Genomic DNA, 22,241 nt, shown 5'->3' with positions numbered 1-22,241 from the left:
TGGGATGACTGGGGCACCGAAGGATGTCCCCAGCGCTTCCCTGGCACGTGCACCAAAGGAGGGTAGTGGAGGTAGCTTCTTGTGTACCCCAAAGCAACAGCAGCTCCTCCTTCCAGGAGAAAATAGTTCTATTCTTTCCTTCCTTATCTCCTTCCCAAGCAAACGAACATGTTAGATTTGCTGGATCTTACCCATCAGCTTCCCATTGAGAGAAACGGATGAAAACAGCACATCCCTATATTCTGCTGCTACATCCATACACTTATGGCAGCTTAATTTTTTTCCCTCACCTGACCTACTTCACTTTTTTGTTTTTCATTGTTTTTTGTTCACTGAAGACCTTTTGGCTCCCCATCCAAAGAGCAGAGAAGATGAGCAATGTAAAGGCAGAAGGAACAGTGTACTAGAAGATGGGTGTGATGCTGGATTTGCCTGGCTGCTAAGACTCCAGCAGAAGAAAAGATACCTGGCAAGAGACCATGGCACAACGTTGAGAAACGTCACCATGTAGTTGTAGTCATAGTCCAGACTACTGAAGGAGATATAGTGAAAAGGGAACGCACGCCAGCTTCTGGAGCAGGTTTGATAACTATTTGTACTTCCAAAGCATTAGGAGGAGACAGTAAATGTAATTACTATATTAGCATCTTCTGTATATGCAGGACTGCCTAGTAAACAAAATGCTAAATACAGTGGTAAATGCTAAATGGTAACAATGGTAATAATGATAAATACTAAATGCTAACTATAATTTCCTGCCTTGTTGGAGATGGACTACTTTTCCACCAAATGACCATGGAAACAGCTTTGACAGAAGCTGCAGTGAAAGACAGAAGCTGCAGAAACTATCAGTTTGAGCTCCTTTTTTCTCTCTCCTGGCAGAGCCTGAGGCTGTACATGGGAGGGAAAGCCCTGCTCACATTCAGAGCAGCCTGTCTCAGGTGTGGCTGGAGCCTGTGGATGAAGTTTGACCATCCTTCGCGGAGTTTTTCAGGTGACTTTAAATTTAAAGGGAAAAGAATTATAGCTGCTGTAGGACCGGAGATCTGCCTCACTAGCACAGGGGATTCCCAGGGCCAGGTTAATCCTCTGTCTTTGTTTTGGCCCCAGGCCCTGCTAATGTAGCATGGTCATCTCCTTCCTTGTTGCTTTGGTCGTTGCTCAAAGAAGTGAACCTTTCCCTGCCTCCCTGGAAGCAGACTGCGAGTGAAAATCTGTCTGCATTCCCTGATCCAGCAGCTTCTTTGCTTTCTGAGATCTCCCTGAGCAACTTCCCAGCCCTCTGGACAGTGTCCCTCAGTGTTAGGCAGGACCAGGCTTGTCCAGATTGAAGGCTTCCCTCCGTGCCATGGAGGCACCGGTCCCACGGGAAGCAAAGAGCAGAAAGTCACCGGGATCCCAGCGCTGTCCAGAGTCACACAGCCCTGCGACACAGGTATGGTACAGGCAGAGCTGGGGTCAGCTGTCCCAGCTGTGTCCCCTCCCAACTTATTGTGCACCCCTAGCCTGCTTGCTGGCGGGGCGGTGTGAGAGGCAGAAAAGGCCTTGACTCTGTGTAAGCACTGCTCAGCAGTACCGAAAACATCCCTGTATTATCAACACTGTTTCCAGCACAAATCCAAAACATAGCCTCATACTAGCTACTACAAAGAAAATTAACTCTATCCCAGCCAAAACCAGCACAAGGAATGACACGTCTTGGGACAGGAGGACAGAAGGATGAAAGATGAAGTGCAGAAGGACAGGACGGCATGTTTGGGGCTGGGCTGGATCACAACCAGCAAGGGAGAAGTTGGCTGTGGTACATTAACACCTCGCACGGGTGCCAGGGACGGGAAAGCAGTCAGCAAGGAACATCTGAGGGCTTCACAAACTCCTCAGCAACTTCTGGCCCTGCCCGCTGGTGCTGTTGCTCACCTCAGCTTGCATCCGCAGGAGAGATGGCCTTTCCTCCCTTCCCAGATGGGCACCTCTCCCGGCCCTGGGGCTGCTCTGCCAGCCCCCACCTCACAGAGAGTTCCCAAAAGGAGCGGGAGAGCTCGGCAGCCTCTCGGTGAGACCAGAGCTGCCGAGTTGGGAAGGGGTCCCACCTCCGGCCCCTCGACGCCCCATGGCACCCCGGCCCTGGCCCTGGGGAGGGCTGCAGTGGGGCGGCGAGCTCGGCGGTGCCCGGGGGTCAGCGCAGCCCCGCGGGGCGGGCGGGGCCCTCTCCAGCCCCCCCGGGGCCGGGGCGGTGGGTGCCCGCCCGCGGGGCCCGGTGTGGGGGGCAGGAGGAGCGACCCCCGGCTGCGGGCGGGCTCCCTGCGCGGCCGCGCTCCAACACGTCCCGGCGCCGGGGAGCGGGGAGCCGCGGGGCTGAGCTCGGCGCTGCCGGCGGTGCCCCCTGCCCGGCAGGCCCGGGTCGGCTCAGCCGGGCGGCGGGCAGAGGCCGCTCCGGCTACGGGCGCTGAGGAGACGCGGAGGTTTTGCAGGCTGGGGCAGGGCAGAGCGCTCCCCGCTCCTCCCGGGGGCGAAGGCAGCCCTCCCGCCCCGCTCCCCCCGGGGCCAGCCCCCGGCTCCCGCGGCAGGAGGGAGGTCCGGCCGCCCGCCGGCAAGGCTGGCAGCCCGGCACGGCTCTGCACGGCCCGGCCCGGCTCGGCCCGCAGCCCCGGCCCGCTCCCCGCCCGGCCCCGCCGGCCGGCAGCCCCGCCGCTGCCCGGGCCGGGGCAAGGGCAAGGGCAGGGGCGAACGGCGAGCGGGCCCCACCTCGCCACGGGAAAATGCAAAAGAAACGGGATCTTGATCCGTTCTTTCTGCTTTTCTTTTGTCTCCTCTTTTTTCTTTTCTTTTTTTTTTCCCCTTCTTTTTTTTTTTTTTTTTTTGAGGGGGGGGTCCCTTTTTATGACAGCGAGGGCGCAAGGCGAGCGGGGAGGCGGAATCGTCTCGGCAGCCGCTGCATTTTGTGTGGAAGCCGCTCGGGGGTTCGTTAATATCATTAGCATTTAACCCCCTCCCTGCCCCCTCCCCTTCCCAGCGCAGGGTGACGTCACGCGGCGGCAGGAGTTGGGGGGAAAGCGAGGGAAGCTCAGTGGGCAAGGGGCGTCCCTCTCCCCTCCCCGCCGCTGCCTGTCACAGCCTCTCCGCCGATATTATAGGGGCCGAAGCCTGGAGCTCAAAGCGGAAAGTCAGCCAGTGTAATGAACTTCTGGAAACCTTTCCCTTTTTACACCATTCAGTTTCTGAGAGGCAGAGACAGCCTCCTCTGACGCCTTTTCCCCCCTTCCATTATTTTTCCAGGCTCTGATCTCCCTGCTCGCTGCACCGAGCCGCTCGGCGCAGAGCCCCGCTCCCCATCCTACCTTCTCCTCCGGCTCATTGTTGTCCTGGCTGCTGTGGCTCCCGCTTTGCCGTCCAGGAGCGGGGTGGCGAGCCCACCCGCACCCCCCTGCACCCTCCCGGGGTCCCGAGAGCACCTTGCTGGCAGCGGGGGGACAGCGAGCGGCCGCCGACTTTGGGTCATTTCGTTTCTTTTTCTTTTTTTTTTTCTTTTTTCTTTTTTCCTTCTCCTTCCCCCTTTTTTTTAATTTTTTTTTTTTTTTTTTTCCCTCCCCCTCGCCGCCTCCCCGCCGCCTGTCCCCGTCCCTCGGGAGGACATCGCTGTGGAGCGGGGCAGCGGCGAGGATGAGCCGGCCCCCGCGGCGGAGCCAGCAGTGAGCGCCCGAGGGAGGCACCTGCCCCGCGGAGCCGCCGCGCCGGCGGGGGGGGGGGGGGGGGGGGGGCACCGCCTCGCCCCGGCGCCGACACTTCGCCCCGAGTTTAGCGACTCCCGGGGGCTTCGAGCATGAGCAAGCCGGCGGGATCAACAAGTGGGTAATAACGCGGTGGAGGCTTCGAGCTTCTCTCCGAGACGGGCTGCAGCCTGGCCTGGGGGGGCGGGAGGTGGAGGGGAGGGAGAGGAAGGGGAGGGGGGGGTTGTGGTTTGGGTTTGCACCCCCCCACCACCACCCCCGAATTAAAAGAAGTGTATATTGCAATCCGGAGTGGCAACGAATATACAGGCTGGGAGTTGCCCCGATGGAGTTTGGGCCCGGGGCTTACAAAAAGCCGCTTCCCAGCTGCCCGCCCCGGCCCTCCGCCCCGGGAAGCGGGGCAGGAGCCCCGGGAAAGGCGGCTCCGCCGGCGGCGGGGAGGGGGCTCGTCCCGCCGGGGCGCGGGCGGTTGTCTGCGGGTCGCCGGTACTGGGGCGGAGGGGGGGGAAGTTTGGGGTTTAAAGGGCATTAAGGAGGTGAAACGTGCTGCTTTTCTCACGGACTTTATGCAATCTTCTGCGACATAATAATTTCTTTTTAAGAGTTTGAAACTCCGGTCACTCAATTGCACGGAATCGCTTAAGCAACTCTATTGAAGGAGGATTTAAATGCAACACTTTGCACACCATTTCCAGTTACAGCAAATAATCCTGCAACGAGGAAAGCAGAAACAACTTAAAAGTCACATTTTCCTTAATCCTAAATCCATGCACCTCATAACTGGGGAATTTAAAGCATGACTAACCGCTCTTACAGAACGGCTCAATCCGTATAATCCCAAACGGGACTTTCGGAGTTTGTAATATGGATGGAGTCAGTAACAAAGGGGGCAAAAAATACCCAATCCAATTTAATGTCTGACAAGTGATGGATCGGACAGATATTTCCCCTGCGCTCCGGCGGGCTCCGAGGGTTGCTGGGGAAGGGAGGCAGAGCCGGCAGGGACCCGCCGCGGTACCTGCGGCCCCACGGCCTTCTCCTTGCCGCTGCCCTCCGTGATTTGGACCCGGGTCCGCCCTTTGTCGGCGGGGGCCGGGAAGCCGCGGGGCAGGCGGGGGGCCGCGGCGTGGAAGTCGAGCGTGGAGGGGGCGGGCGGCGCGGAGCCCCCCGTGTGCCCGGCGCGGCGGCTGGCCTGCCGCCGTTCCGGCGGGGCTTGGCTGGGCTTCTTCCCCCGTGGGGCTGAGCGCGGCGTGTTTCCGCGCCTGCACCCCCCCAGCAGACACCCACCCCGCGAGGGGAAAAAAAAAAAAAAAATTGTAGCGGGGTAATAGAGGGGAAGGGGGCACCGGCAAAAAAAAAAAAAAAAAAAAAAAAAATCTGCGGCGGCCGGGGCTGCTTCCCGCCGGCTGCGCTGCCCGAAGTGCCCGGTAAGTGCGAGGGGAGCCGCAGCCGGATCGGGCCCGTGGGCAGCCGCGCCGGGACGTTGTCGGGGCTCCTGGCAGATTTCCGAGTGTCGGGGAAGGGGCGGGAAGGGCCGGGGAGCTTCGTCCCCAAAGGACGGCGGAGCTTCTGCCGGAGACATTTTTGCGGAGGAGAAAACCCGCCGGGCTGGACCGCGCCTCCGGCCGCACGGCGCTGGGCCACCCCCGGCCGCCGCCCCCGCTTTCTCTGCCGCCTCCGACCCCCCCCCCCCCCCCCCAGACCCCCGGGGACCTCCCCAAAGGGACCCCCAGGCCCGACCCGGCCAGGCCCCGCGGGGATGGGGACACGGGGGGACTGCCCCGGGCCGCGGCCCCAGCCCGGTCGGCCTCGGCAGCGCTTGCAAAAGCCCGGCCCGCCGAACCGGGGCCTGGGCGCCCGTCCCGGGGGTGCCGGGGGGCTCCCGGGCAAGGGGGGTCCGGCCTGGCTGTTCCGCCCGCCGGTGGGCGCCTGGCGATGTCAGCTGCGGTGTCTGCCTGGGTGGTAACAAGACCCCATCCCGCCGTCCCCCGAGCCCAGACTAACTTCTTTCAACAGCCTCTGATGGTAATTACAGTAATCGGGGCTGCCATATATCCTTTAAGCAATTATGACACACAAAAAAAGCCCCCAAGGACCCCCTGTCGTGGGATGTTCAAAACGGTTTCCCAGCTGAACAGAAATCCCATTTTCTTAGCGCTAAACTTCTGAGACGAAGCGGTACCTCGGGGAACCGGAGCGCTTTTAAACAGAGTTAATCAGTTATCTCATGACCCCGTGTCAAGCTTACATTTTTCTTTTCCCACCCCCCCGCCCTGCCTCTTCCCCCTCTACTTATTTCATATCTTGCCCTGCACGAAAGTTTCCTCCTAACAGCCTCGGGGAGGGGTGTGGGGGTGTTTTTAGGGGGGGCCGGGGGGGCAGAGCGCGGCCGAGATTGCGGGCGGGTGGCGGGGCGGGGGGCTCCGGCCGCTCCCTCCGCCGTGTCCCCCCGCCCCCTCCTCCGCCTCGTCGGGGCCGCGGAGCTGCTCGGGCGGGCCGCGCCGCTCCGACGGCTGGAAACGTGGTTTCGGGGGGTTGGAGAGATGCTCCAGGTGCTCGGGTTTTATAGGTGGAATATGCGGACGTGTGAAGAATATATGGAACACGTGTTTACATGCACGGTGTGGATGCGTACATATATATAGTGCATATAATTTTTTTTTTTTTTTTGAAAGCGGCTCCCGAACTTAAAATCCGTCTGGGGAAAACTGTTTTCTAAAGCCAACCCAAGTTTCTTCCCTCTCCGCCGCCCGCTTTTAGCGCCCGCGAAGCCGAGCCGGCTGCCCCACGCCGCAGGCCGCCCGGGGAAGCGGGGACCCCCGCGGCTGCCCGGTGCCCCGGGCGGCGGCCCCACGGCGGGCCCGGGTGCGCGGCCGCGGCTGGGGCCCGCTGCCGAGGGAAGGGGCGGCGGGGCGGGGGGTGTCGGGGGGTCCCCGGGGCCGGCAGCGGCGGCGATGCCGGGGTGCGCGGGGGCAGCGCGGCGGTGCCGGGGGGGCGCACCGGGGTGCACCGCCGCTGCACGGGCCGCTGCAGTGTCTCCCCCCACCCCCAGCCTGCCCCTCCTCCTCCTCCTCCTCCTCCTCCTCCTCCTTTGTGTGCGTGCGTGCGGACCCTCTCTCCCCGTGGATGCTAAGGGCTGGAGAGGGAAGTCGAGCGCTTTCCCCCGTTGGCATTGTGCGATATCCGAATTCCCATGCTACACTTTTTGACGGGTCACTGGTGCCCCAATAGGCAGGTGGCAAGGAGGGCTTGTAATTACACACTCCCAGAAACCGTGCCTTGGCCTCAGCCCTCCTCACGGGCGCCTACCTGCAGCTCCAAAGCCGCGGCTTGCTCGCAGGCAGTGGGGCGGAGGAGGGGGGGGGGGGGCGCTCCCTTTAGCTGCGCTCCTTATTAATTGCGTAAAAGTTTTCTATTCTTTAACCTCTCTCCCTCCCAGCCTTCCCCCCCCCTCCCCGCCACCCCCCCCCCCCCTCGCAGTCCCTAACCTAATCCCCGTCCCTCTCGCCGTGCTGTGTATAGCAGCTGTCGGGTTTCATTTAGGGGAGAAGCTGGCAGCTTGTGCTCATTGGAGGCAGTCAAACGAGTTTCAATGGGCAAAATCATTAAGTTAACACTTTATCTAATGTCCCCATTGTCTGCCAGCAGGCATTGTCTTAGAGCCTTAGCGTAGACATGTCTGAAAGTATCTCGGGCTCTTAAATTCTCTAGGGAGCGAGAGGAGCCCCTGCGGCCTGTCCCCCCCCCGTCCCCCCCCCCGTCCCCCCAGCACCGCACCGCACGCTGCCGCCTTCCTCCTTCCAGCATCACCCGCAGCCGCCCGCAGCCGGGGCTCTCCCCGAACTACTTCCAAACAAAGACAGCAGCCCCGAGCGCACTCCGTCGGAGTTTGGAGACTAAGGTTTCGTGAGAGGGACTGAATCTCCAGCATAAGTCGTGATAGGAGGAAAGAAGGCTGTTTGAGGCAGAGGAAAAGAAAAAGAAAGCAAAGAGAATTGAAAAGAATCGAAGAAAATCGAAGAGAAGAAAGGAAAAGAAAAGAAGAGAAGAGAAGAGAAGAGAAGAGAAGAGAAGAGAAGAGAAGAGAAGAGAAGAGAAGAGAAGAGAAGAGAAGAGAAGAGAAGAGAAGAGAAGAGGAGAGAAAAGGAGAGAAAAGAAAAGAAAAGAAAAGAAAAGAAAAGAAAAGAAAAGAAAAGAAAAGAAAAGAAAAGAAAAGAAAAGAAAAGAAAAGAAAAGAAAAGAAAAGAAAAGAAAAGAAAAGAAAAGAAAAGAAAAGAAAAGAAAAGAAAAGAAAAGAAAAGAAAAGAAAAGAAAGAGAAAGGAAAAGAAAAGGGAAAAGGGAAACAGAAAGAAAAAGAGGAAGGAAAAGGAAAACGGAAAGAAAAAAGAAAAAGAGAAAGAAAATAAGAAGAAAAAGAGGAAGAGAAAGGAAAAGAAAAATAAGAACAAAAAGAAAGAAAGAGAAAGAGAAAAAAGAAAAAGAAAAAGAAAAAGAAAAAGAAAAAGAAAAAGAAAAAGGAAAAGAAAAAGAAAAAGAAAAAGAAAAAGAAAAAGAAAAAGAAAAAGAAAAAGAAAAAGAAAAAGAAAAGAAAAGAAAAGAAAAGAAAAGAAAAGAAAAGAAAAAAAAGAAAAAAAAAAGAAAAAAAAAGAAAAAAAAAAGAAGGGGAGGAAGAGGAAAGAGAAGGGCAAACCGGAGGAAAGGCCGAAGCCGAGCGGGGTTTTGGCGCGTTTCTTGAACCGGGCTGCAGTAACCTCTGCTGGAGTTTTCACGTCGCCCTCGGAGCCTTGGCAGCCCCAGCCAAGGCCGGTGGGAAAGCGGCGCCCGGCGGAGCGGAGCGGAGCGGAGCGGAGCGGCCCTGCCCGCCCCAGCCCCAGCCCCAGCCCCAGCCCCAGCCCCAGCCCCAGCCCCGCGCCCCCGCCCCGCGCCCCCGCCCGCCCCCCGCCCGCAGCCGCCGCCGCGCACAAAGGCGAGGCGGAAAGTTTTGCTGCAGGTTTTGGGGTGAAGAAAATGGCACGGCTCGTGGGTGGCAGAAGCCAGCCCCCTTTCGCTGGGGTTGCTACGGGGGGAGAGGAGGTTACTTGGCTTCCCGGTCATTTTATTTTGTTTTGGTTTATTCTCTGCCTCGGTCTCCTGCCCGCTCTCCTGCCCAGGGAAAGTGCCGTCCTCTGTTCGCCGAGCGCCAGAAAGCGAGGGAAACGCCTCCCCCTCCCCAAGTGTCGTCGTCCCCCCCCCGCCCCCGCATCCCCACTTCTAGCAGGCAAGTCTGCTGCTCCCGCTGCTGTAATCTTCTCTTCCAAAATGGGTCTTGGCGATTATAGAAGATCCAAATAAACGTAGCGGGGCATGAATAATGCTCATTGTAGAAAACTGACACTTGCTCAAGGAAAAGAAAGTTGGCTATAAAATCACTTCATTATTTGCTTGTACCGCGGCTCTGGGGCTAATCCCTCCGGAGGTCAGATTGCTGAGCGCTCGCTCTCTCCCTCTCCCCCCTCCTCTGCTTTCAGGTCGCATTTTAGACATCCCCTGCAAAGTGTGCGGGGACCGCAGCTCCGGGAAACACTATGGGGTTTACGCCTGCGACGGGTGCTCGGGATTTTTCAAGCGGAGCATCAGGAGGAACAGGACCTATGTTTGCAAATCGGGAAACCAGGTACCGGCCGCAGCGCAGTCCCCTCCCCGCCCGCACCTCTCACCCTGCATTCCCCCGGGGCCCCGTATTGCCCCCCCCGCCCCCCAACAGAGACCCCCGCAGCAGTAAGACCCAGCTGCCGCGCAGCCTCCCCCTCCCTTTCCCAGGGGGTCCCGGGCCGAGGCCGGGCGCTGGGTGCCCCGGCCCGCCTGCCCCCCGCACGCCCCCCGCCCCGGGCCCTGCGGCCGCAGCCCACCGCTGCGCCCCGGGGAGCGGGGGACGCGCAGGGAGCCAGCGGGGGGCACCGAGAGGGGCAGCCCCCCGGTGAGCCGCCATCCATAGCCGCGCCACGGACCACGGACACCGGTTCCAGGCGCCCCGGGCCCAGGCAGCTCCGCTTTTTCCCCCCTTCCCGCTCCGCCCGCGCTCATTTCCACCCGCGGGCGCTCCCCGCGGGGATGCGGGGCTGGGGAGGCGGCGGGGGCGGGGGGGACCGGGGCGCCCCGAGGGGGCGGCACCGCCGTCGCTGTCTCGGGTGCTGAAGGCGGCCCGGCCCGCCCCGCCGCGGGGCCGAGCACCCCGGCACGGCCCGGCACGGCCCCCCCGGGCACCCGGGGGCGGCCCCCTCCGTGCGGGGAGAGCGGGGGGTGAGCCCGCTGCTCCCCCCGGCCCGACGGCTTGGCTGTGTTGCAGGGGGGCTGCCCGGTGGACAAGACGCACAGGAACCAGTGCCGGGCCTGCCGGCTGAAGAAGTGCTTGGAGGTCAACATGAACAAAGATGGTACCTGCTCCCCCTCTCCCGGGGGCCGGCGCGGCGGCGGGGCGGGAGGGAGCCGGGCCTTGCTCTGAAGGGGGAGCGGTGTGTCGCTGCGGCGTCTCCCCCCCGGGCCCCTAATGACCCCCCAACCCACGGCAGCCTCGCCCATTTCTCCCCAGGCACCCTCCGGGTGGGTGGCGTGGGGTCGGCCCCGAAAAACTGCGGGGAGGGAGTGAAGCCCAGCTGAGCAGCACAGGGCACCTGGTGTGGGACCCCGCGGTGAACCCCTTGCCTCTCCTTGGTGCCCCGCAGCGGTGCAGCACGAGCGGGGCCCCCGGACGTCGACGATACGGAAGCAGGTGGCCCTCTACTTCCGTGGGCACAAGGAGGAGAGCGGCGGTGCCCCGCACTTCCCCGCCGCCGCCCTGCCGGCACCCGCCTTCTTCACCGCTGTCTCCCAGCTGGAGCCCCACGGCTTGGAGCTGGCCGCCGTCGCCGGCACCCCGGAGAGGCAGGCTCTGGTGGGCCTGGCGCAGCCCACCCCAAAGGTCAGCCATCACCCTGGCCCCCGGCGGGCCTGCAGACATCGCTGCTGGGGTGCCTGCAACCCACCAGCTCCTTCCTGCCTCTGGGATAGATGTGGCAAAGAGCGAGGCTTGAGGCCTTGGGGGTTGCGGTGGGGACTCTTTTGTTAGGTCCCTAAAAGCTCTGAAGATACGAGGTGCAAGGGGTAGGAGGGCCTCTGCAGAAGGGGTGTGCAGAAGGACCGACTGATAACCTGCTCTGCACAAACCCTGTCTCTCCTGCATCCTTACACCCTCATGGTTACAGAGGTGCTCCTCCTGCCTTGAGCCCATCCACAAGTCAATTTTAAACCTTGTTTCATGAGGATGAGATGCAATCATTGAGTTTTCTTCAGCAAAATAACCATCTCCATAGTGGTGTAGTCCAGAAAGTACTAGTACCAGGAAAGCCTGCAGCTTGTCCACACAGACACAAAAGTGTCTAAGCTGGCTCTGTGCTTCTTGGCTGTGACATTTCCTAAGCAGCCCAGAGGAAGTACTGCCGTCGCCTTAACTGCACAGGAGTTAGCCATAAGGTGATGTTTTTCATTAACCCCTTTGCAATGGCATTTTGCATATTTACAGCACCTAGAAAATCATAGACGAGACAACTTAAATAGTTCTGCATTTTCAGAGTTGGTAGTTTGGCAGAATCCGTCGTGAACATGATTGTAACATATAGCTTTATAACATAATTTTGGAAAATACTGAATTAGAAATTACTTTGCAAGAAGACATAGCACGTGCTTGAAAATCTAACTCCATTCCAATCCTACACACCCCTTCAGTAGTTATGCGTAGCTCTACGCATCTGCTTACAGCCTGTTGCAGTAAGGGAGCTAGATGAAGGGTTAAGGCTAAACGAGTACTTACTGCTTTGCTGAGCGAGGCTGGAGTGCTAAATCAGCTCCTGAAGCACAGGTTACAAACCACAAATTCTTAATCAAATTTGTATTCTTCTAACTCTGCTACCAGAGGTGTGCTATTGCATAACAGGGTAAAGGATGACACTGCATTTTGGTAATTGTTTTCCCCTTGATGTAATAATTTCATTGTCCCTTCAACCTCCTCCGGAGAACTGTTTCTGTAAGCACAGTTCATCCACATGGATGTGCAGCAGAGAGTGGTTTGGAGTGGGCCCGCTGAAAGCAATGCCCTCTGCTTGCAAAGTAAGAGAGTGTGCACTCTTGTATTGGGCATGAGCGTGATGTGCTGAATGGCAGCTGCATGGGAGAGGAAGACCAGGCTGCCTTGGTGATGTTGTATGAAGTTGCTTTATTTTCTTTCTGACATTAGTACCCACATGAAGTCAACGGTACCCCTATGTATCTCTACGAAGTGGCTACCGAATCCGTCTGCGAGTCAGCAGCCAGACTTCTGTTCATGAGCATCAAGTGGGCCAAGAGTGTCCCAGCCTTCTCCACCTTGTCCTTACAAGACCAGGTAAGGCACCTGCGGTGGGAATGGCATTGGCCTGGCCTGCCTGTTAAAGAAGGCTCAGAGCTCAATTTGGGTCCTGAACCTTCAACCCTAGACCTTTAAATCCGTAATGGACTTCAGCAGTTCTGAAGTTCAGGGCAGAGTTTTGGTCAGTCCCTAAAAAACAGGCAGTGATTTAGAAACTGTTTTCCTCCAACTGTTATTTCATGAAGCAAGTGAAAATCAAGCCAGAAGAAAATGTAATATAAAGCAAATATTATGGGAGAACAAGTTCTAGAGGAAAGGTCACCAGGCTGCAGACCAAAATCAGTGTGCCAAAACTGCTTCTCTACTTGTGGGCCAACTTTCCCCTCCATAAAACGGGGAACAGCATCTTACTTTGCTCTTTTGGGATGAGAAGTGCTTAGTTAAGCATACAGTCTGGGATACGAGTGAGGTGATTTCTGAAGACCATTCCTCCTCCTCTCCTCTCCTCTCCTCTCCTCTCCTCTCCTCTCCTCTCCTCTCCTCTCCTCTCCTCTCCTCTCCTCTCCTCTCCTCTCCTCTCCTCTCCTCTCCTCTCCTCTCCTCTCCTCTCCTCTCCTCTCCTCTCCTCTCCTCTCCTCTCCTCTCCTCTCCTCACACAGCCAACATTTTTTTCCTTATTCATGTTGGCTTCTGTGAACTTACAATTACACCAATATGCTGGAAGCAGAATTTGGCCAGCTGCCAATATTTTTCACCATTAATTAAAATCTTCCTTAATTTGTCTTGTTTTCCTCTATGACAATTTGCCTTTGCCTCAAGTAAATCATATGTGAACCATATGAGCTGAAGCAATTTCTTAATGACTTGATTCTTGATGAGGACTCCATGTGCTTTGTATAATGCACTAATTTAAAAAAAAAGTAATCAGATAATTATAAAATGGAAGGGGGGAAATCTGTGTAAATCTCCAATCATAAAAGATGTCTAATACTTTGATATGATTGAGCTAATTTCCCAAAATGGTAACTAGAAACGTTGTACCTTAGATGTTACATAGCAGTCATCAGAGGAACTAATTCCTTTCCACGGATGCATGTTGCAAGTGTTGCAGTTGATATGCAAATACGTATTTCGAACTGAAAGAAAAGAGCTTCTTAGAAACCAATAGTATTTTCTACCTAAAGGTAAATCATGATGGTCACAATGTGATATAAAGCTAAAGTATGCTGAAGTTGTTCCTTTTCTAGCACCAGACCCACGTTTTGAAACCCCTGTTGTGAAATTAGACAAGGGGGGATGCTGCCCAGCTCTGGCTGCAGTACTGCTATGGAGTGAACGTGAAGGAAGCAATGAGATAGGGCTGGGGAGGTTACACACACCACGAGGAAGACAGCGGTCCCAGTGTGGCATGCTGTTCTCTAATGTTGCCTTTTGCTGCCGCTGCTCCTGTGGAGCACTGAGTCTGTCCTACTAAGCAACCAAAGAAACAGGCCCAAATATCAGGGACCAGCAGCAAGCGTGCCGCTTCAGCTGGAGCCTCAGCATGCGGGAACAGGTTGGGTCTGTCTCTAGACCAGTGATGTCCACAGGAGGGTCCTTAGGCAAAGGCTTTATTTGACATAATATAGATGCATTTCCCACAAGGTCATGTCTGTTAGTGTGCAGAGGAGGGGGCAGCAGGATTTGGGAGCAAGGGAAGTGTCCATTGCACATGACCAAGCATGCCTCAAACAGCAAGGCCTGCTTATCTACCATAGACACCAGAGTGTTCCCATTATCTTTAAATAACCCACTGCCTCTTTCACTTTCATATCAGGGACTAACATCAGTGAATTACATATTAAAATCCCAGCCTTTCCTTAACATCACCTTGACTTGCTGTACCTCATTGCAAGCCAGCTTCCCCAAAACTCAGAGCTGCTCAGCTCTAAAGCTTTGACGTGGGCCTCTTTCTGCATGATTCCTCTGTCATATTTAGGAGAGCTGGAGAAGAAATAACTCTGATTTTAATCACCTTATTTCATGAATAAACAGACAGTTGATTTTTATAATAGTGCCATTGCATTATTTAATTTGACAATGGCCCAGCTGTAAATGTCTGCATTTCTCTTTTTGTATCCTTGACATCTGCCCAAGGAGAGTCTAAAACCTTTCCTGGATTTTGCTTTTGTTGTGTTTTTCCAAAAAGGCAAACACATTGTGATTCCAGGACTCTGTCACAGTTTCATCTTGAAGGCAAGGAAATAAGTAGAAACCTAACTGATGACAAAACCCAAGTCTGAGGATTGCTGTGTCACTACCCCCAGTAAAACAGAGGCTGTGTCCCTTCTCCAGCTGCATAGAGCTAATCCCATCATGGACTGGAAGCCATGCAACAAAAATGCCATGCTTCAAGTTCTGCTGGCCTGCACACCTGCCCAGCTTGTCCGTAAGACAGGTTGGCCCAATGCAGGCTGCCAACAAAAGGTCGTACTAAAAGGATGGGGCTGATTCAGAAGCAAAAAACAGTCCTTCAGAAAGCCTGGTATTTCTTGTTTCTTTGAAGAAGGAGGGCCGAGTATGACTTCAGCATGAATTATTTTAATTGGTGGTTTTACAGGCTTATGCATAGGCATGAAGAAAGCTTCAGCTATTGGAATAGTCTCTTATTTCTAAAGTCTTCTGACTTTAAAGATTTAGTGGGAAAGAACATATGAAATTGATATCTTCCAGGAACCACCATTCATTACCATTGTACCTGCATGAATGAATGACAAAAAAAGTTTTACAAAAGCAGATGAAAGGCTGGCAAATCATTTCCTATGTCATACAGAAACCTGCACATCCATCAGGCAGGATTATCCAGAGGAGGAGCTGGGTTCGCAGGCAGCAGCAGTTAGGAGACTTACAAGCAGGTTCAGCTGCTCTCAGAACAGAGCTGAGCTGGGCACTGCACCCTAGACCCCCTTTCCCCTCCGTATTTCATACAATGATCTGGGCAGCTTCCAGTACTGTAAAATCCAATGCAATTATTTCAAACAGTAGCTATATGCAAACAGAGACAGAAATACTTTCCCGTCACCATTTCCTTAGTCAGGTTGTATAGAAGTTCGACAAAGCACATGGCACAAAAAGGCAGAAAATGGGCATAAGCCTGCAGTGGTAAGCTGAGAGCAGAGACTCTGAGAGCTCTTCCTCCCATTCTGACTGGAACAGGGTGGTTTAAAACTCATAATACTCTTAAGAGTTAGCACAGAGATAAAGGATTCACTTTTACTGCCTGCTTTCTGTATCATCTATTACTTTCACGTATCTGATTCCAAAGAAATCGTAATTCATTTGGTAAGATGTATTTTTTACTTTGTTCTTCCTTTTATAGAATCTTTATAGACTTCAAATACCCTCCTTCTTATTTTCCTAAGAAGCTAAGCTGCTGATACTTTCAGGGACCATAGCAATATTAATACTTGTGGTTTGCTTTTTTTCCTGCATGTTTTGGGCAATCTGTTTTCACTGCATGGAGCTACCAGATGATCCCTCCTGAGTCCACTAGAGTTCTCACACTTCCAAATCTCTCCCACTCTATTGAGAGACATGAGGTCCCAGCAATGTGTACGCACCACACCACATCCTTTAGGCCATGAACTTCAGCTGAACTGGGGCGCCCTCCAAACCCCTCTTAAGAGTTGGTCTGGGCCAACAATCCATAGATGCCCTCAAGATTAAACATGTCTGTTCTGGCTTTGCCAGTCTGCATTACCAGCAGTCACGTCTCCTCTTCAGATGCACCACTGCCTCTCCACGGAAATCAAAGGCATTGCTTCCGAACAGAGAAAAACACACCCTCCATACAACCAGGCAACGTACAAAGATTGCAGAGAACTAGCAATGCCGTCAGGGTAGGTGCTTGGACACTCAGTTCTCTGAAAGGAAACAGCTCTCAGTGCCTGGCATTTTCTGAGTGCTTTTAAGCAAAAAGCAGGAAAAAGGTGACACTGAGAAACCGTATCAGGCACAGATGCTGTCCCTGAAAGAGCTAAAGACTTGCTTAGTAAGGAAGGGGTTAAAGATACATATGCGCTCTAAAGCAGCGCTCCCTACAGAGTGATGTAATTTCAGGACTTTGTCCAGGCTTTTCTTCACAAATCCTGCCTTCCCGAGGGAAAGGAGGGTAATCCCTAGCAAGCAATAGAACTCTTGTCCAGCTTGTCCTAGGACAGCTGTATGTGCCGAAGGAGAGGAGGAGAGAGCCCACGCTGTGCTGAGAAGCACCGGCGAGTGTCCATGTTGTGAGCGAGCTCTCTGCGGCGGGAGTTCTCACTCTCCTTTCTCTTTCTCCTTCCTTTTGGTCCACAACATGGTGCACAGTGAGCCAACCCTCAGTGTTTTTCTACAATGCATGTAGACTTATTTCTAGACACCTCAAAAAGCTAAGAGAAGAGCTAACGAATGCTGTGGGGAAAACACCATGACAGGCATTTAAAGTAGTTTTTAAAATAACAGACATTTACATATTTAAATTGTTTATAAATCTATAAATTATACACTATGTTATATTGTACATCTATTGTATGACAGCTGATGCTTTTGGAAGATGCTTGGAGAGAACTGTTTGTTCTAGGAATAGCACAATGGGCCATTCCAGTTGATGCTAACACTCTACTGGCTGTATCTGGTAAGAATTGCACAATTTAATGACTTTGTTACAAAAATTACCATAAAAATACATTACTGAAAAAAGAACAACATGTAAAGAATAACAAATTCCTACTGAACAATAGAGCATACCTGTCATTTATAAATCTATATTTAAATGCAAATAATGTTGTTTTGTTGTATTCATGACTGCTTGCATTGTCATTTAAATGCAAATTACTGTGTTTGTTATCATCCAAGAGAAGATTTTATATTAACTTTCATACAATATAGTCAGTTTACATGGAACCAGATAGACAAGTGTGACAATAGAGTGGATATTGATACAGAGGATTTTGTCAGAAATCAATATAAAATAAAGCAAATGCCTTTAATATTATTTATTTCATCTGTTTCTGTTTTAGGCATGAACGGTGACAATACAGATTCTCAGAAGCTGAATAAAATTATTTCAGAAATACAGGCTTTACAGGAGGTTGTGGCTAGATTTAGACAACTTCGGCTAGATGCTACCGAATTTGCCTGTCTCAAATGCATTGTCACTTTTAAAGCTGGTAAGCAGAAAGAATCTCTTGCTTGTCCAGCCTGATAACTATGATGTTGCTACTTTAAAGCAAAAACGATGTTTTAAACCAGACATAGCATTATATCATCCAACAGGTTTCCCAGTATTGACTTCCAATAGTCAGCATTGCACTTTGAGAGGCTGACAGTGGAGTTCTGGGGAACTAATGGGAACATTTAATTTCCATTGATAGCACTAGCTGAACTGTTTTGACCCACCCAAGAGCCAAGCTGAACTAGTAACCGATCTGCTTTCCAGTGCCTACACACAGTGGTTCCGAACTGAGGAGTTTCCGAAATGCTGCCGCCATAGCAGCCCTTCAAGATGAAGCCCAGCTCACTCTGAACAGCTACATTCATACCAGGTGATCAGCGTCTTCTCTCAGTACTTCTTGCAGGTGCAGGGGTAAAATCATGCTCCCACTGTAGCGAAGGTGACATTTCCACCGACTGAAATGGGGACTGGGCTGTTACAGTCAGTCTACACTGGCTGTCAGCCTGCTGGGATTTGGCATTTCCTGGTGAAATGAGGAATGTGGGATTTATTCAGACAAATTGAAAAGCGGTAAAAGGAGAGATCTTCCCCTGCGAAGTGATACCTGCTGTGGAACACTTTGCATGTCAGAAGGCTACATTTTCCTCTACATTTTATTCCATTAAATACTTCTAATAGTGATGCTCAAAACAACATCAGATCTCACAGCAGTATGAACGCTTTTGACCCACGATCTCCAATACACTTCCCCACGTCATTTCCCCATTTCGGAAGCACTTCTATTTAGTCTAAAGGGAATGTCCTGCCCTGGGGATGGGAGCAGAATTGCAGATACCATCCAGTTACAGCTAGTTTAAAGCAAAAAGAATAATTGCTGCATAGCAACCTCTTCCTATTCTTACGGAAGGCCTTTCCCATGAAGATTGCTCCCTGGAGACTCTGAGAGAGCCAGGGCCTCTTGGAGAGAGAAGCCAGGGGACAGTGGTTTTACAGGGCCATGGTTTCTGCTCCAGGCCTGGCGACTTTTCCATTGCATTTCTGCATTGCTGGAAATACTTAGCTACTGGGCTAAACAGTATCTGTTGTAAAAGATATCCTTTTACAAGGAAAAAAGTGCCGTCCACTGACAGGACTGTAACATTGACTCCCCACGGACAGGGCTTTCAACTTGCGTTTTCTCCTCAGGCTTGAATTTACCTTCCTGCCAGCGTTACAGCAGGATCAGCCCTTTGATCTCAGTGGAGTCACTCTCAACAGGACACAAGGGAGGGCAGACTGGAGAAGCAGAATGTTTCTCCAAATGACCTACTCCTTCTTTTAGGGAGACCACTGTAAGCAGAGGCTTGAGAATCACTGGTGTAAAGTCAGCGTAAGCACAGCTAGAATAGATATCCTGTGTTGTGTTGGCTCCAAAAGCTGGGAGAAAGGATGGAAAATAACCTATTACACAAATATGTTACCGGGGGATAAAACACAGTTTCTTTAACCAAAAAAAATCTTTCTAAATGTCAATTGGCATTCAATGTATAAGGCAACCAAAGGGGGAAAAATGATTACCATGACAATCCAGTGAGGTTTAAACTGCACTTCAAATGACAGGGCATTTATTATAGGTCAAGCTCTTCCCTGAACTGCATCGAGAACATAGTTGTTGTCTGAGGGACAAGTCAGAGCAGATCCCATCTCTGTGTTGCTACTGCACTGAGGGAATAAACAAAGGAGCTAATGAAAACTCAGAGCCATTGGTCTATATTCTGCTAACCTCCATTATGAGAGTTTTCCTTGCGATCAACCTTCTTGCTCATGTGAGCATAAAACACGGTGTTTTAGCACAGGTAGCACCCATCTGTACAATTTGCTGAATATTGGTCTTTTCTGTAAAGTAAAAGATTTTCTTTTGAAAAATATCTAAAAACTTCAACAGGTTTTTCTCTCTCTGTCTCCCAGGTATCCCACACAACCCTGTCGTTTTGGAAAACTTTTATTGCTTTTACCAGCTTTACGTTCTATTAGTCCATCTACAATAGAAGAAGTGTTTTTCAAAAAGACCATTGGGAATGTACCAATTACAAGACTGCTTTCAGATATGTACAAATCCAGTGACATATAAATTACCTTAAAATAAACAATCAGGATGGACAGTTTGAGAAGAACTTTTATCTATGGAGAATAAGCCTCAACTAACAAAATCTACAGGAAGCATAAGCCTGGGAATGTTTAGCCTTTAAACCCATTGACAAAAAATACCCCAGTAGATATGATTCTGCTGCTCTGAACAGAGTGATTTAGATCATGGAGAGAATGCTTTGTTCTACAGAAAAAGTGAAAGTGGTTGGAATTTGGCTGCTATTCCTGTTACTACAGGATGGAGGCAATTCAGATGCCAGTCATAGTTAACAAAGACTTCGCTATTCTCTCATTTAACTGGCAGATCTGAGACAAAATGTGAAAGAAGGTACTTTGGTTTGTTCAGTATTTGGAACCGGGTGACCAAACTTGGCTTCTGTTGTAAGGTGAGATGTGGTGGCCTTCAGAACTGTTTTAAAAGTAGCCTATGTTGGGAAAATGTTTTTAATAAGATAGGCAACATTTAAGACCAGGTTACCAAAACATTGCTTCTGCTATAATACATCATGAAGTGGCCTTCAGAACTGATTAAAAAGTAGCTTATGACAGCAGCTCCATTCTTCCTGCAAAATGAACTGGTGATCTTTGATGTGGATGTCACCACAATTTGTTCGGTTAACATCTCAAAGACAGCAGAGCTTTATACACTTCCTCCCCGACCTTCCCTCCTCCTTCTTCCACACATACAGACACACATTCACATACACACCTGAAAAAGATACAAGTCAAGAAAGGAAGACTAAAACAGCAAAACCAAATACAATGGAGATGACCGCTTCAGTGACCTGCTGGCTGTCCCGTTGGCACAGTGCTGAAACCAAAGGCAACGGTGGCCAAACTCTTTGTCAATGAGATGTGCAGAGAAGTGAAATGACTATTAAAAAAAAAAATCAATGGAAGAAATTTTATTTCAAAGAAATAAAGGTTGTTGACTGATACAATGCTAACAATTTCCAAAAGTCTCCAATGCCTTTTTAGAAAACTCCAGGTTCTAATTTTGAAGCCTTGTTCGCCTACACCCTCTCACACAGAAAAACATTATAAGCTGCTTATTTGATGTATGAAAAATGTAGAAAAAACATTTAAAGATAGCTGCTGTACTTTTCAAAATTTGATTTGTTATTAGGAACTAGCACTGAGAAAAATCAGCACTTGGACTATCATAGAATGAGTAAAACTTTTCCTGTACAAAGTGGATTAACTGATTTGTGAAGTTAAAAAAGTTGTACTCATTGTATTTACAAAGAATAAAAATATATTGAATTTAAATTACTTTCCACTGTGCTTTTAATGCTTGTCCTTCTATTTCTGGATCAGTTTCTTCCACTGTACCCTACTTACCAGGGAACAGAAATATTCTCTACTAAAATGGATTGCCTTGGATGCTGAGGAGTCTCCATCATCAGAGGTTTTAAAAAACAGTTTAGATGAGTATTTGAGGAATAGCTTAGGTGATCCTGCTGTGGGGCAAAGGGACTCTGAGGGCCTTCATAGAGCTGTTTTCTATAATTCAAATATACACCTGCTGCAAGGTTTCCTTCTCAAGGAGCTGACACAGAGCTTTTTCTAGGACACAATACACTAAACAGATCAGAGGTCTAACCTAGTATAAGTCTTCTGTTTCATGTTGTTTCAATTTTTAGTATCGGTGAATTGTGCAGCTAACAAAGGGTGATGAGTACAAAAACACTGCTTCAATTAAAAAGATTCTGAGGTTTTACTAAGGTGTCCAGTTGTGTAATCACACCAAAGGAAGAGGTAAGCAACTCCCAATGCACAGGAACAAGTTAGCAATAGGAGAAGGGAAATATAACATATTGTTCATATGGCAATGAGTGACCAAAGAGCCATGCACACTAAAATGACAGGTGGAAATGTACAGTGTGTATCAATGGCTCATTGGTTTTCAGTGTCAAGGAATACAGATCACAAGTGAAATCCTAGCTCCATTGACTCCAAGCACAAAAATCTCATGTGTTTCAGAGGTCAAAGTTTTCACCCTATCTCTCTTCCATTTGTGTGGTTTGCTAGGTGTCACATTCTGCCCTTTCCAAGACAGCCAGACCATAAACTATACAAGACCATTCTTTTCATGAGTTGGGTAAGACAAAGCATGGACTACAGGACTTTGAAACATCTTCTATACAAACAAGCATGGAGCACTTGAGGATGCGTTTACCACAGGGCATAGCAATTGTTAGAAAAAAACCAACACTTTATGGAGTGTTCTTACCGCACCTGTAATAACCTTTAACCATCTTCTGCTCTCCACACTAAAATGAACTGGACAGGGCAGAAAACCAATTGTGGCTCTCCACTCTGTGACAATTCAGTTTATGAGCTAAAGAAGTTGAACCTACTGCTGTGCAGAACCCATGACAGAACACTCGTTTCAGTAAGATTCATGCTGCTATCCTGGAGCAGCAATAGACATGAACTGTATCCATGCTGCAAGGCAACCGCACTCTGCAGCATGCTGTAGTCCCAGTCCCTACCTCACCCAGGCTAGAGGATGCAATAGAGTGTACTGCCTTTCTCCCAGTTGCAAAGCAGGCAAGGGCAATGGGTGCACACCCACGTCTCATCCTCTTACCTGCAGGAACCTAGGCCAGCTGCAGAGCAGACTTCATGAGCTGGGAACAATGCTCAGATCCCTGTGGTTTAGGCACAGCTAATCTCAGACCATGTCTTCCTCCCAGCACTGCAGGCTGCACAGAAGCAGAATCAGTTACACTGCATTGTGTTATGTTACATTATGCATAGTTACACTAGAATTAGGGTCTCTAGTTAGCCCCAAAGGACTGAAGGCCAGGTGAAATCCCAGGGTCCAGT

At 51.2% G+C, this 22,241-nt stretch overlaps 1 protein-coding gene across 1 annotated transcript; it reads left to right on the top strand.

Moving 5' to 3' along the window:
• Positions 1 to 3,820: 3,820 nt before the first annotated feature.
• NR2E1 (nuclear receptor subfamily 2 group E member 1) lies at positions 3,821 to 19,392 on the top strand. The gene is made up of 9 exons (XM_075708067.1): positions 3,821 to 3,845; positions 9,237 to 9,382; positions 10,055 to 10,142; positions 10,431 to 10,666; positions 11,978 to 12,124; positions 16,646 to 16,742; positions 17,128 to 17,277; positions 17,547 to 17,652; positions 19,230 to 19,392. The coding sequence occupies exons 1-9, from the start codon at positions 3,821 to 3,823 to the stop codon at positions 19,390 to 19,392; spliced, it is 1,158 nt and encodes a 385-aa protein (XP_075564182.1).
• Positions 19,393 to 22,241: the final 2,849 nt, after the last annotated feature.

The sequence above is a fragment of the Pelecanus crispus genome, chromosome 3 (genome assembly GCF_030463565.1).
Source record: "Pelecanus crispus isolate bPelCri1 chromosome 3, bPelCri1.pri, whole genome shotgun sequence".
Lineage (NCBI taxonomy): Eukaryota > Metazoa > Chordata > Aves > Pelecaniformes > Pelecanidae > Pelecanus > Pelecanus crispus.
This window is presented reverse-complemented; position numbering and strand designations above follow the sequence as displayed.

Excerpts from the sequence above, each read along its gene's own strand:
- NR2E1 (XM_075708067.1), top strand. The coding sequence starts at position 3,821 with ATGAGCAAGCCGGCGGGATCAACAA. Across the intron at positions 12,125-16,645 it reads CCTTGTCCTTACAAGACCAG|CTGATGCTTTTGGAAGATGC; the intron begins GTAAGGCACCTG and ends ATTGTATGACAG. Across the intron at positions 16,743-17,127 it reads CACTCTACTGGCTGTATCTG|GCATGAACGGTGACAATACA; the intron begins GTAAGAATTGCA and ends TTTCTGTTTTAG.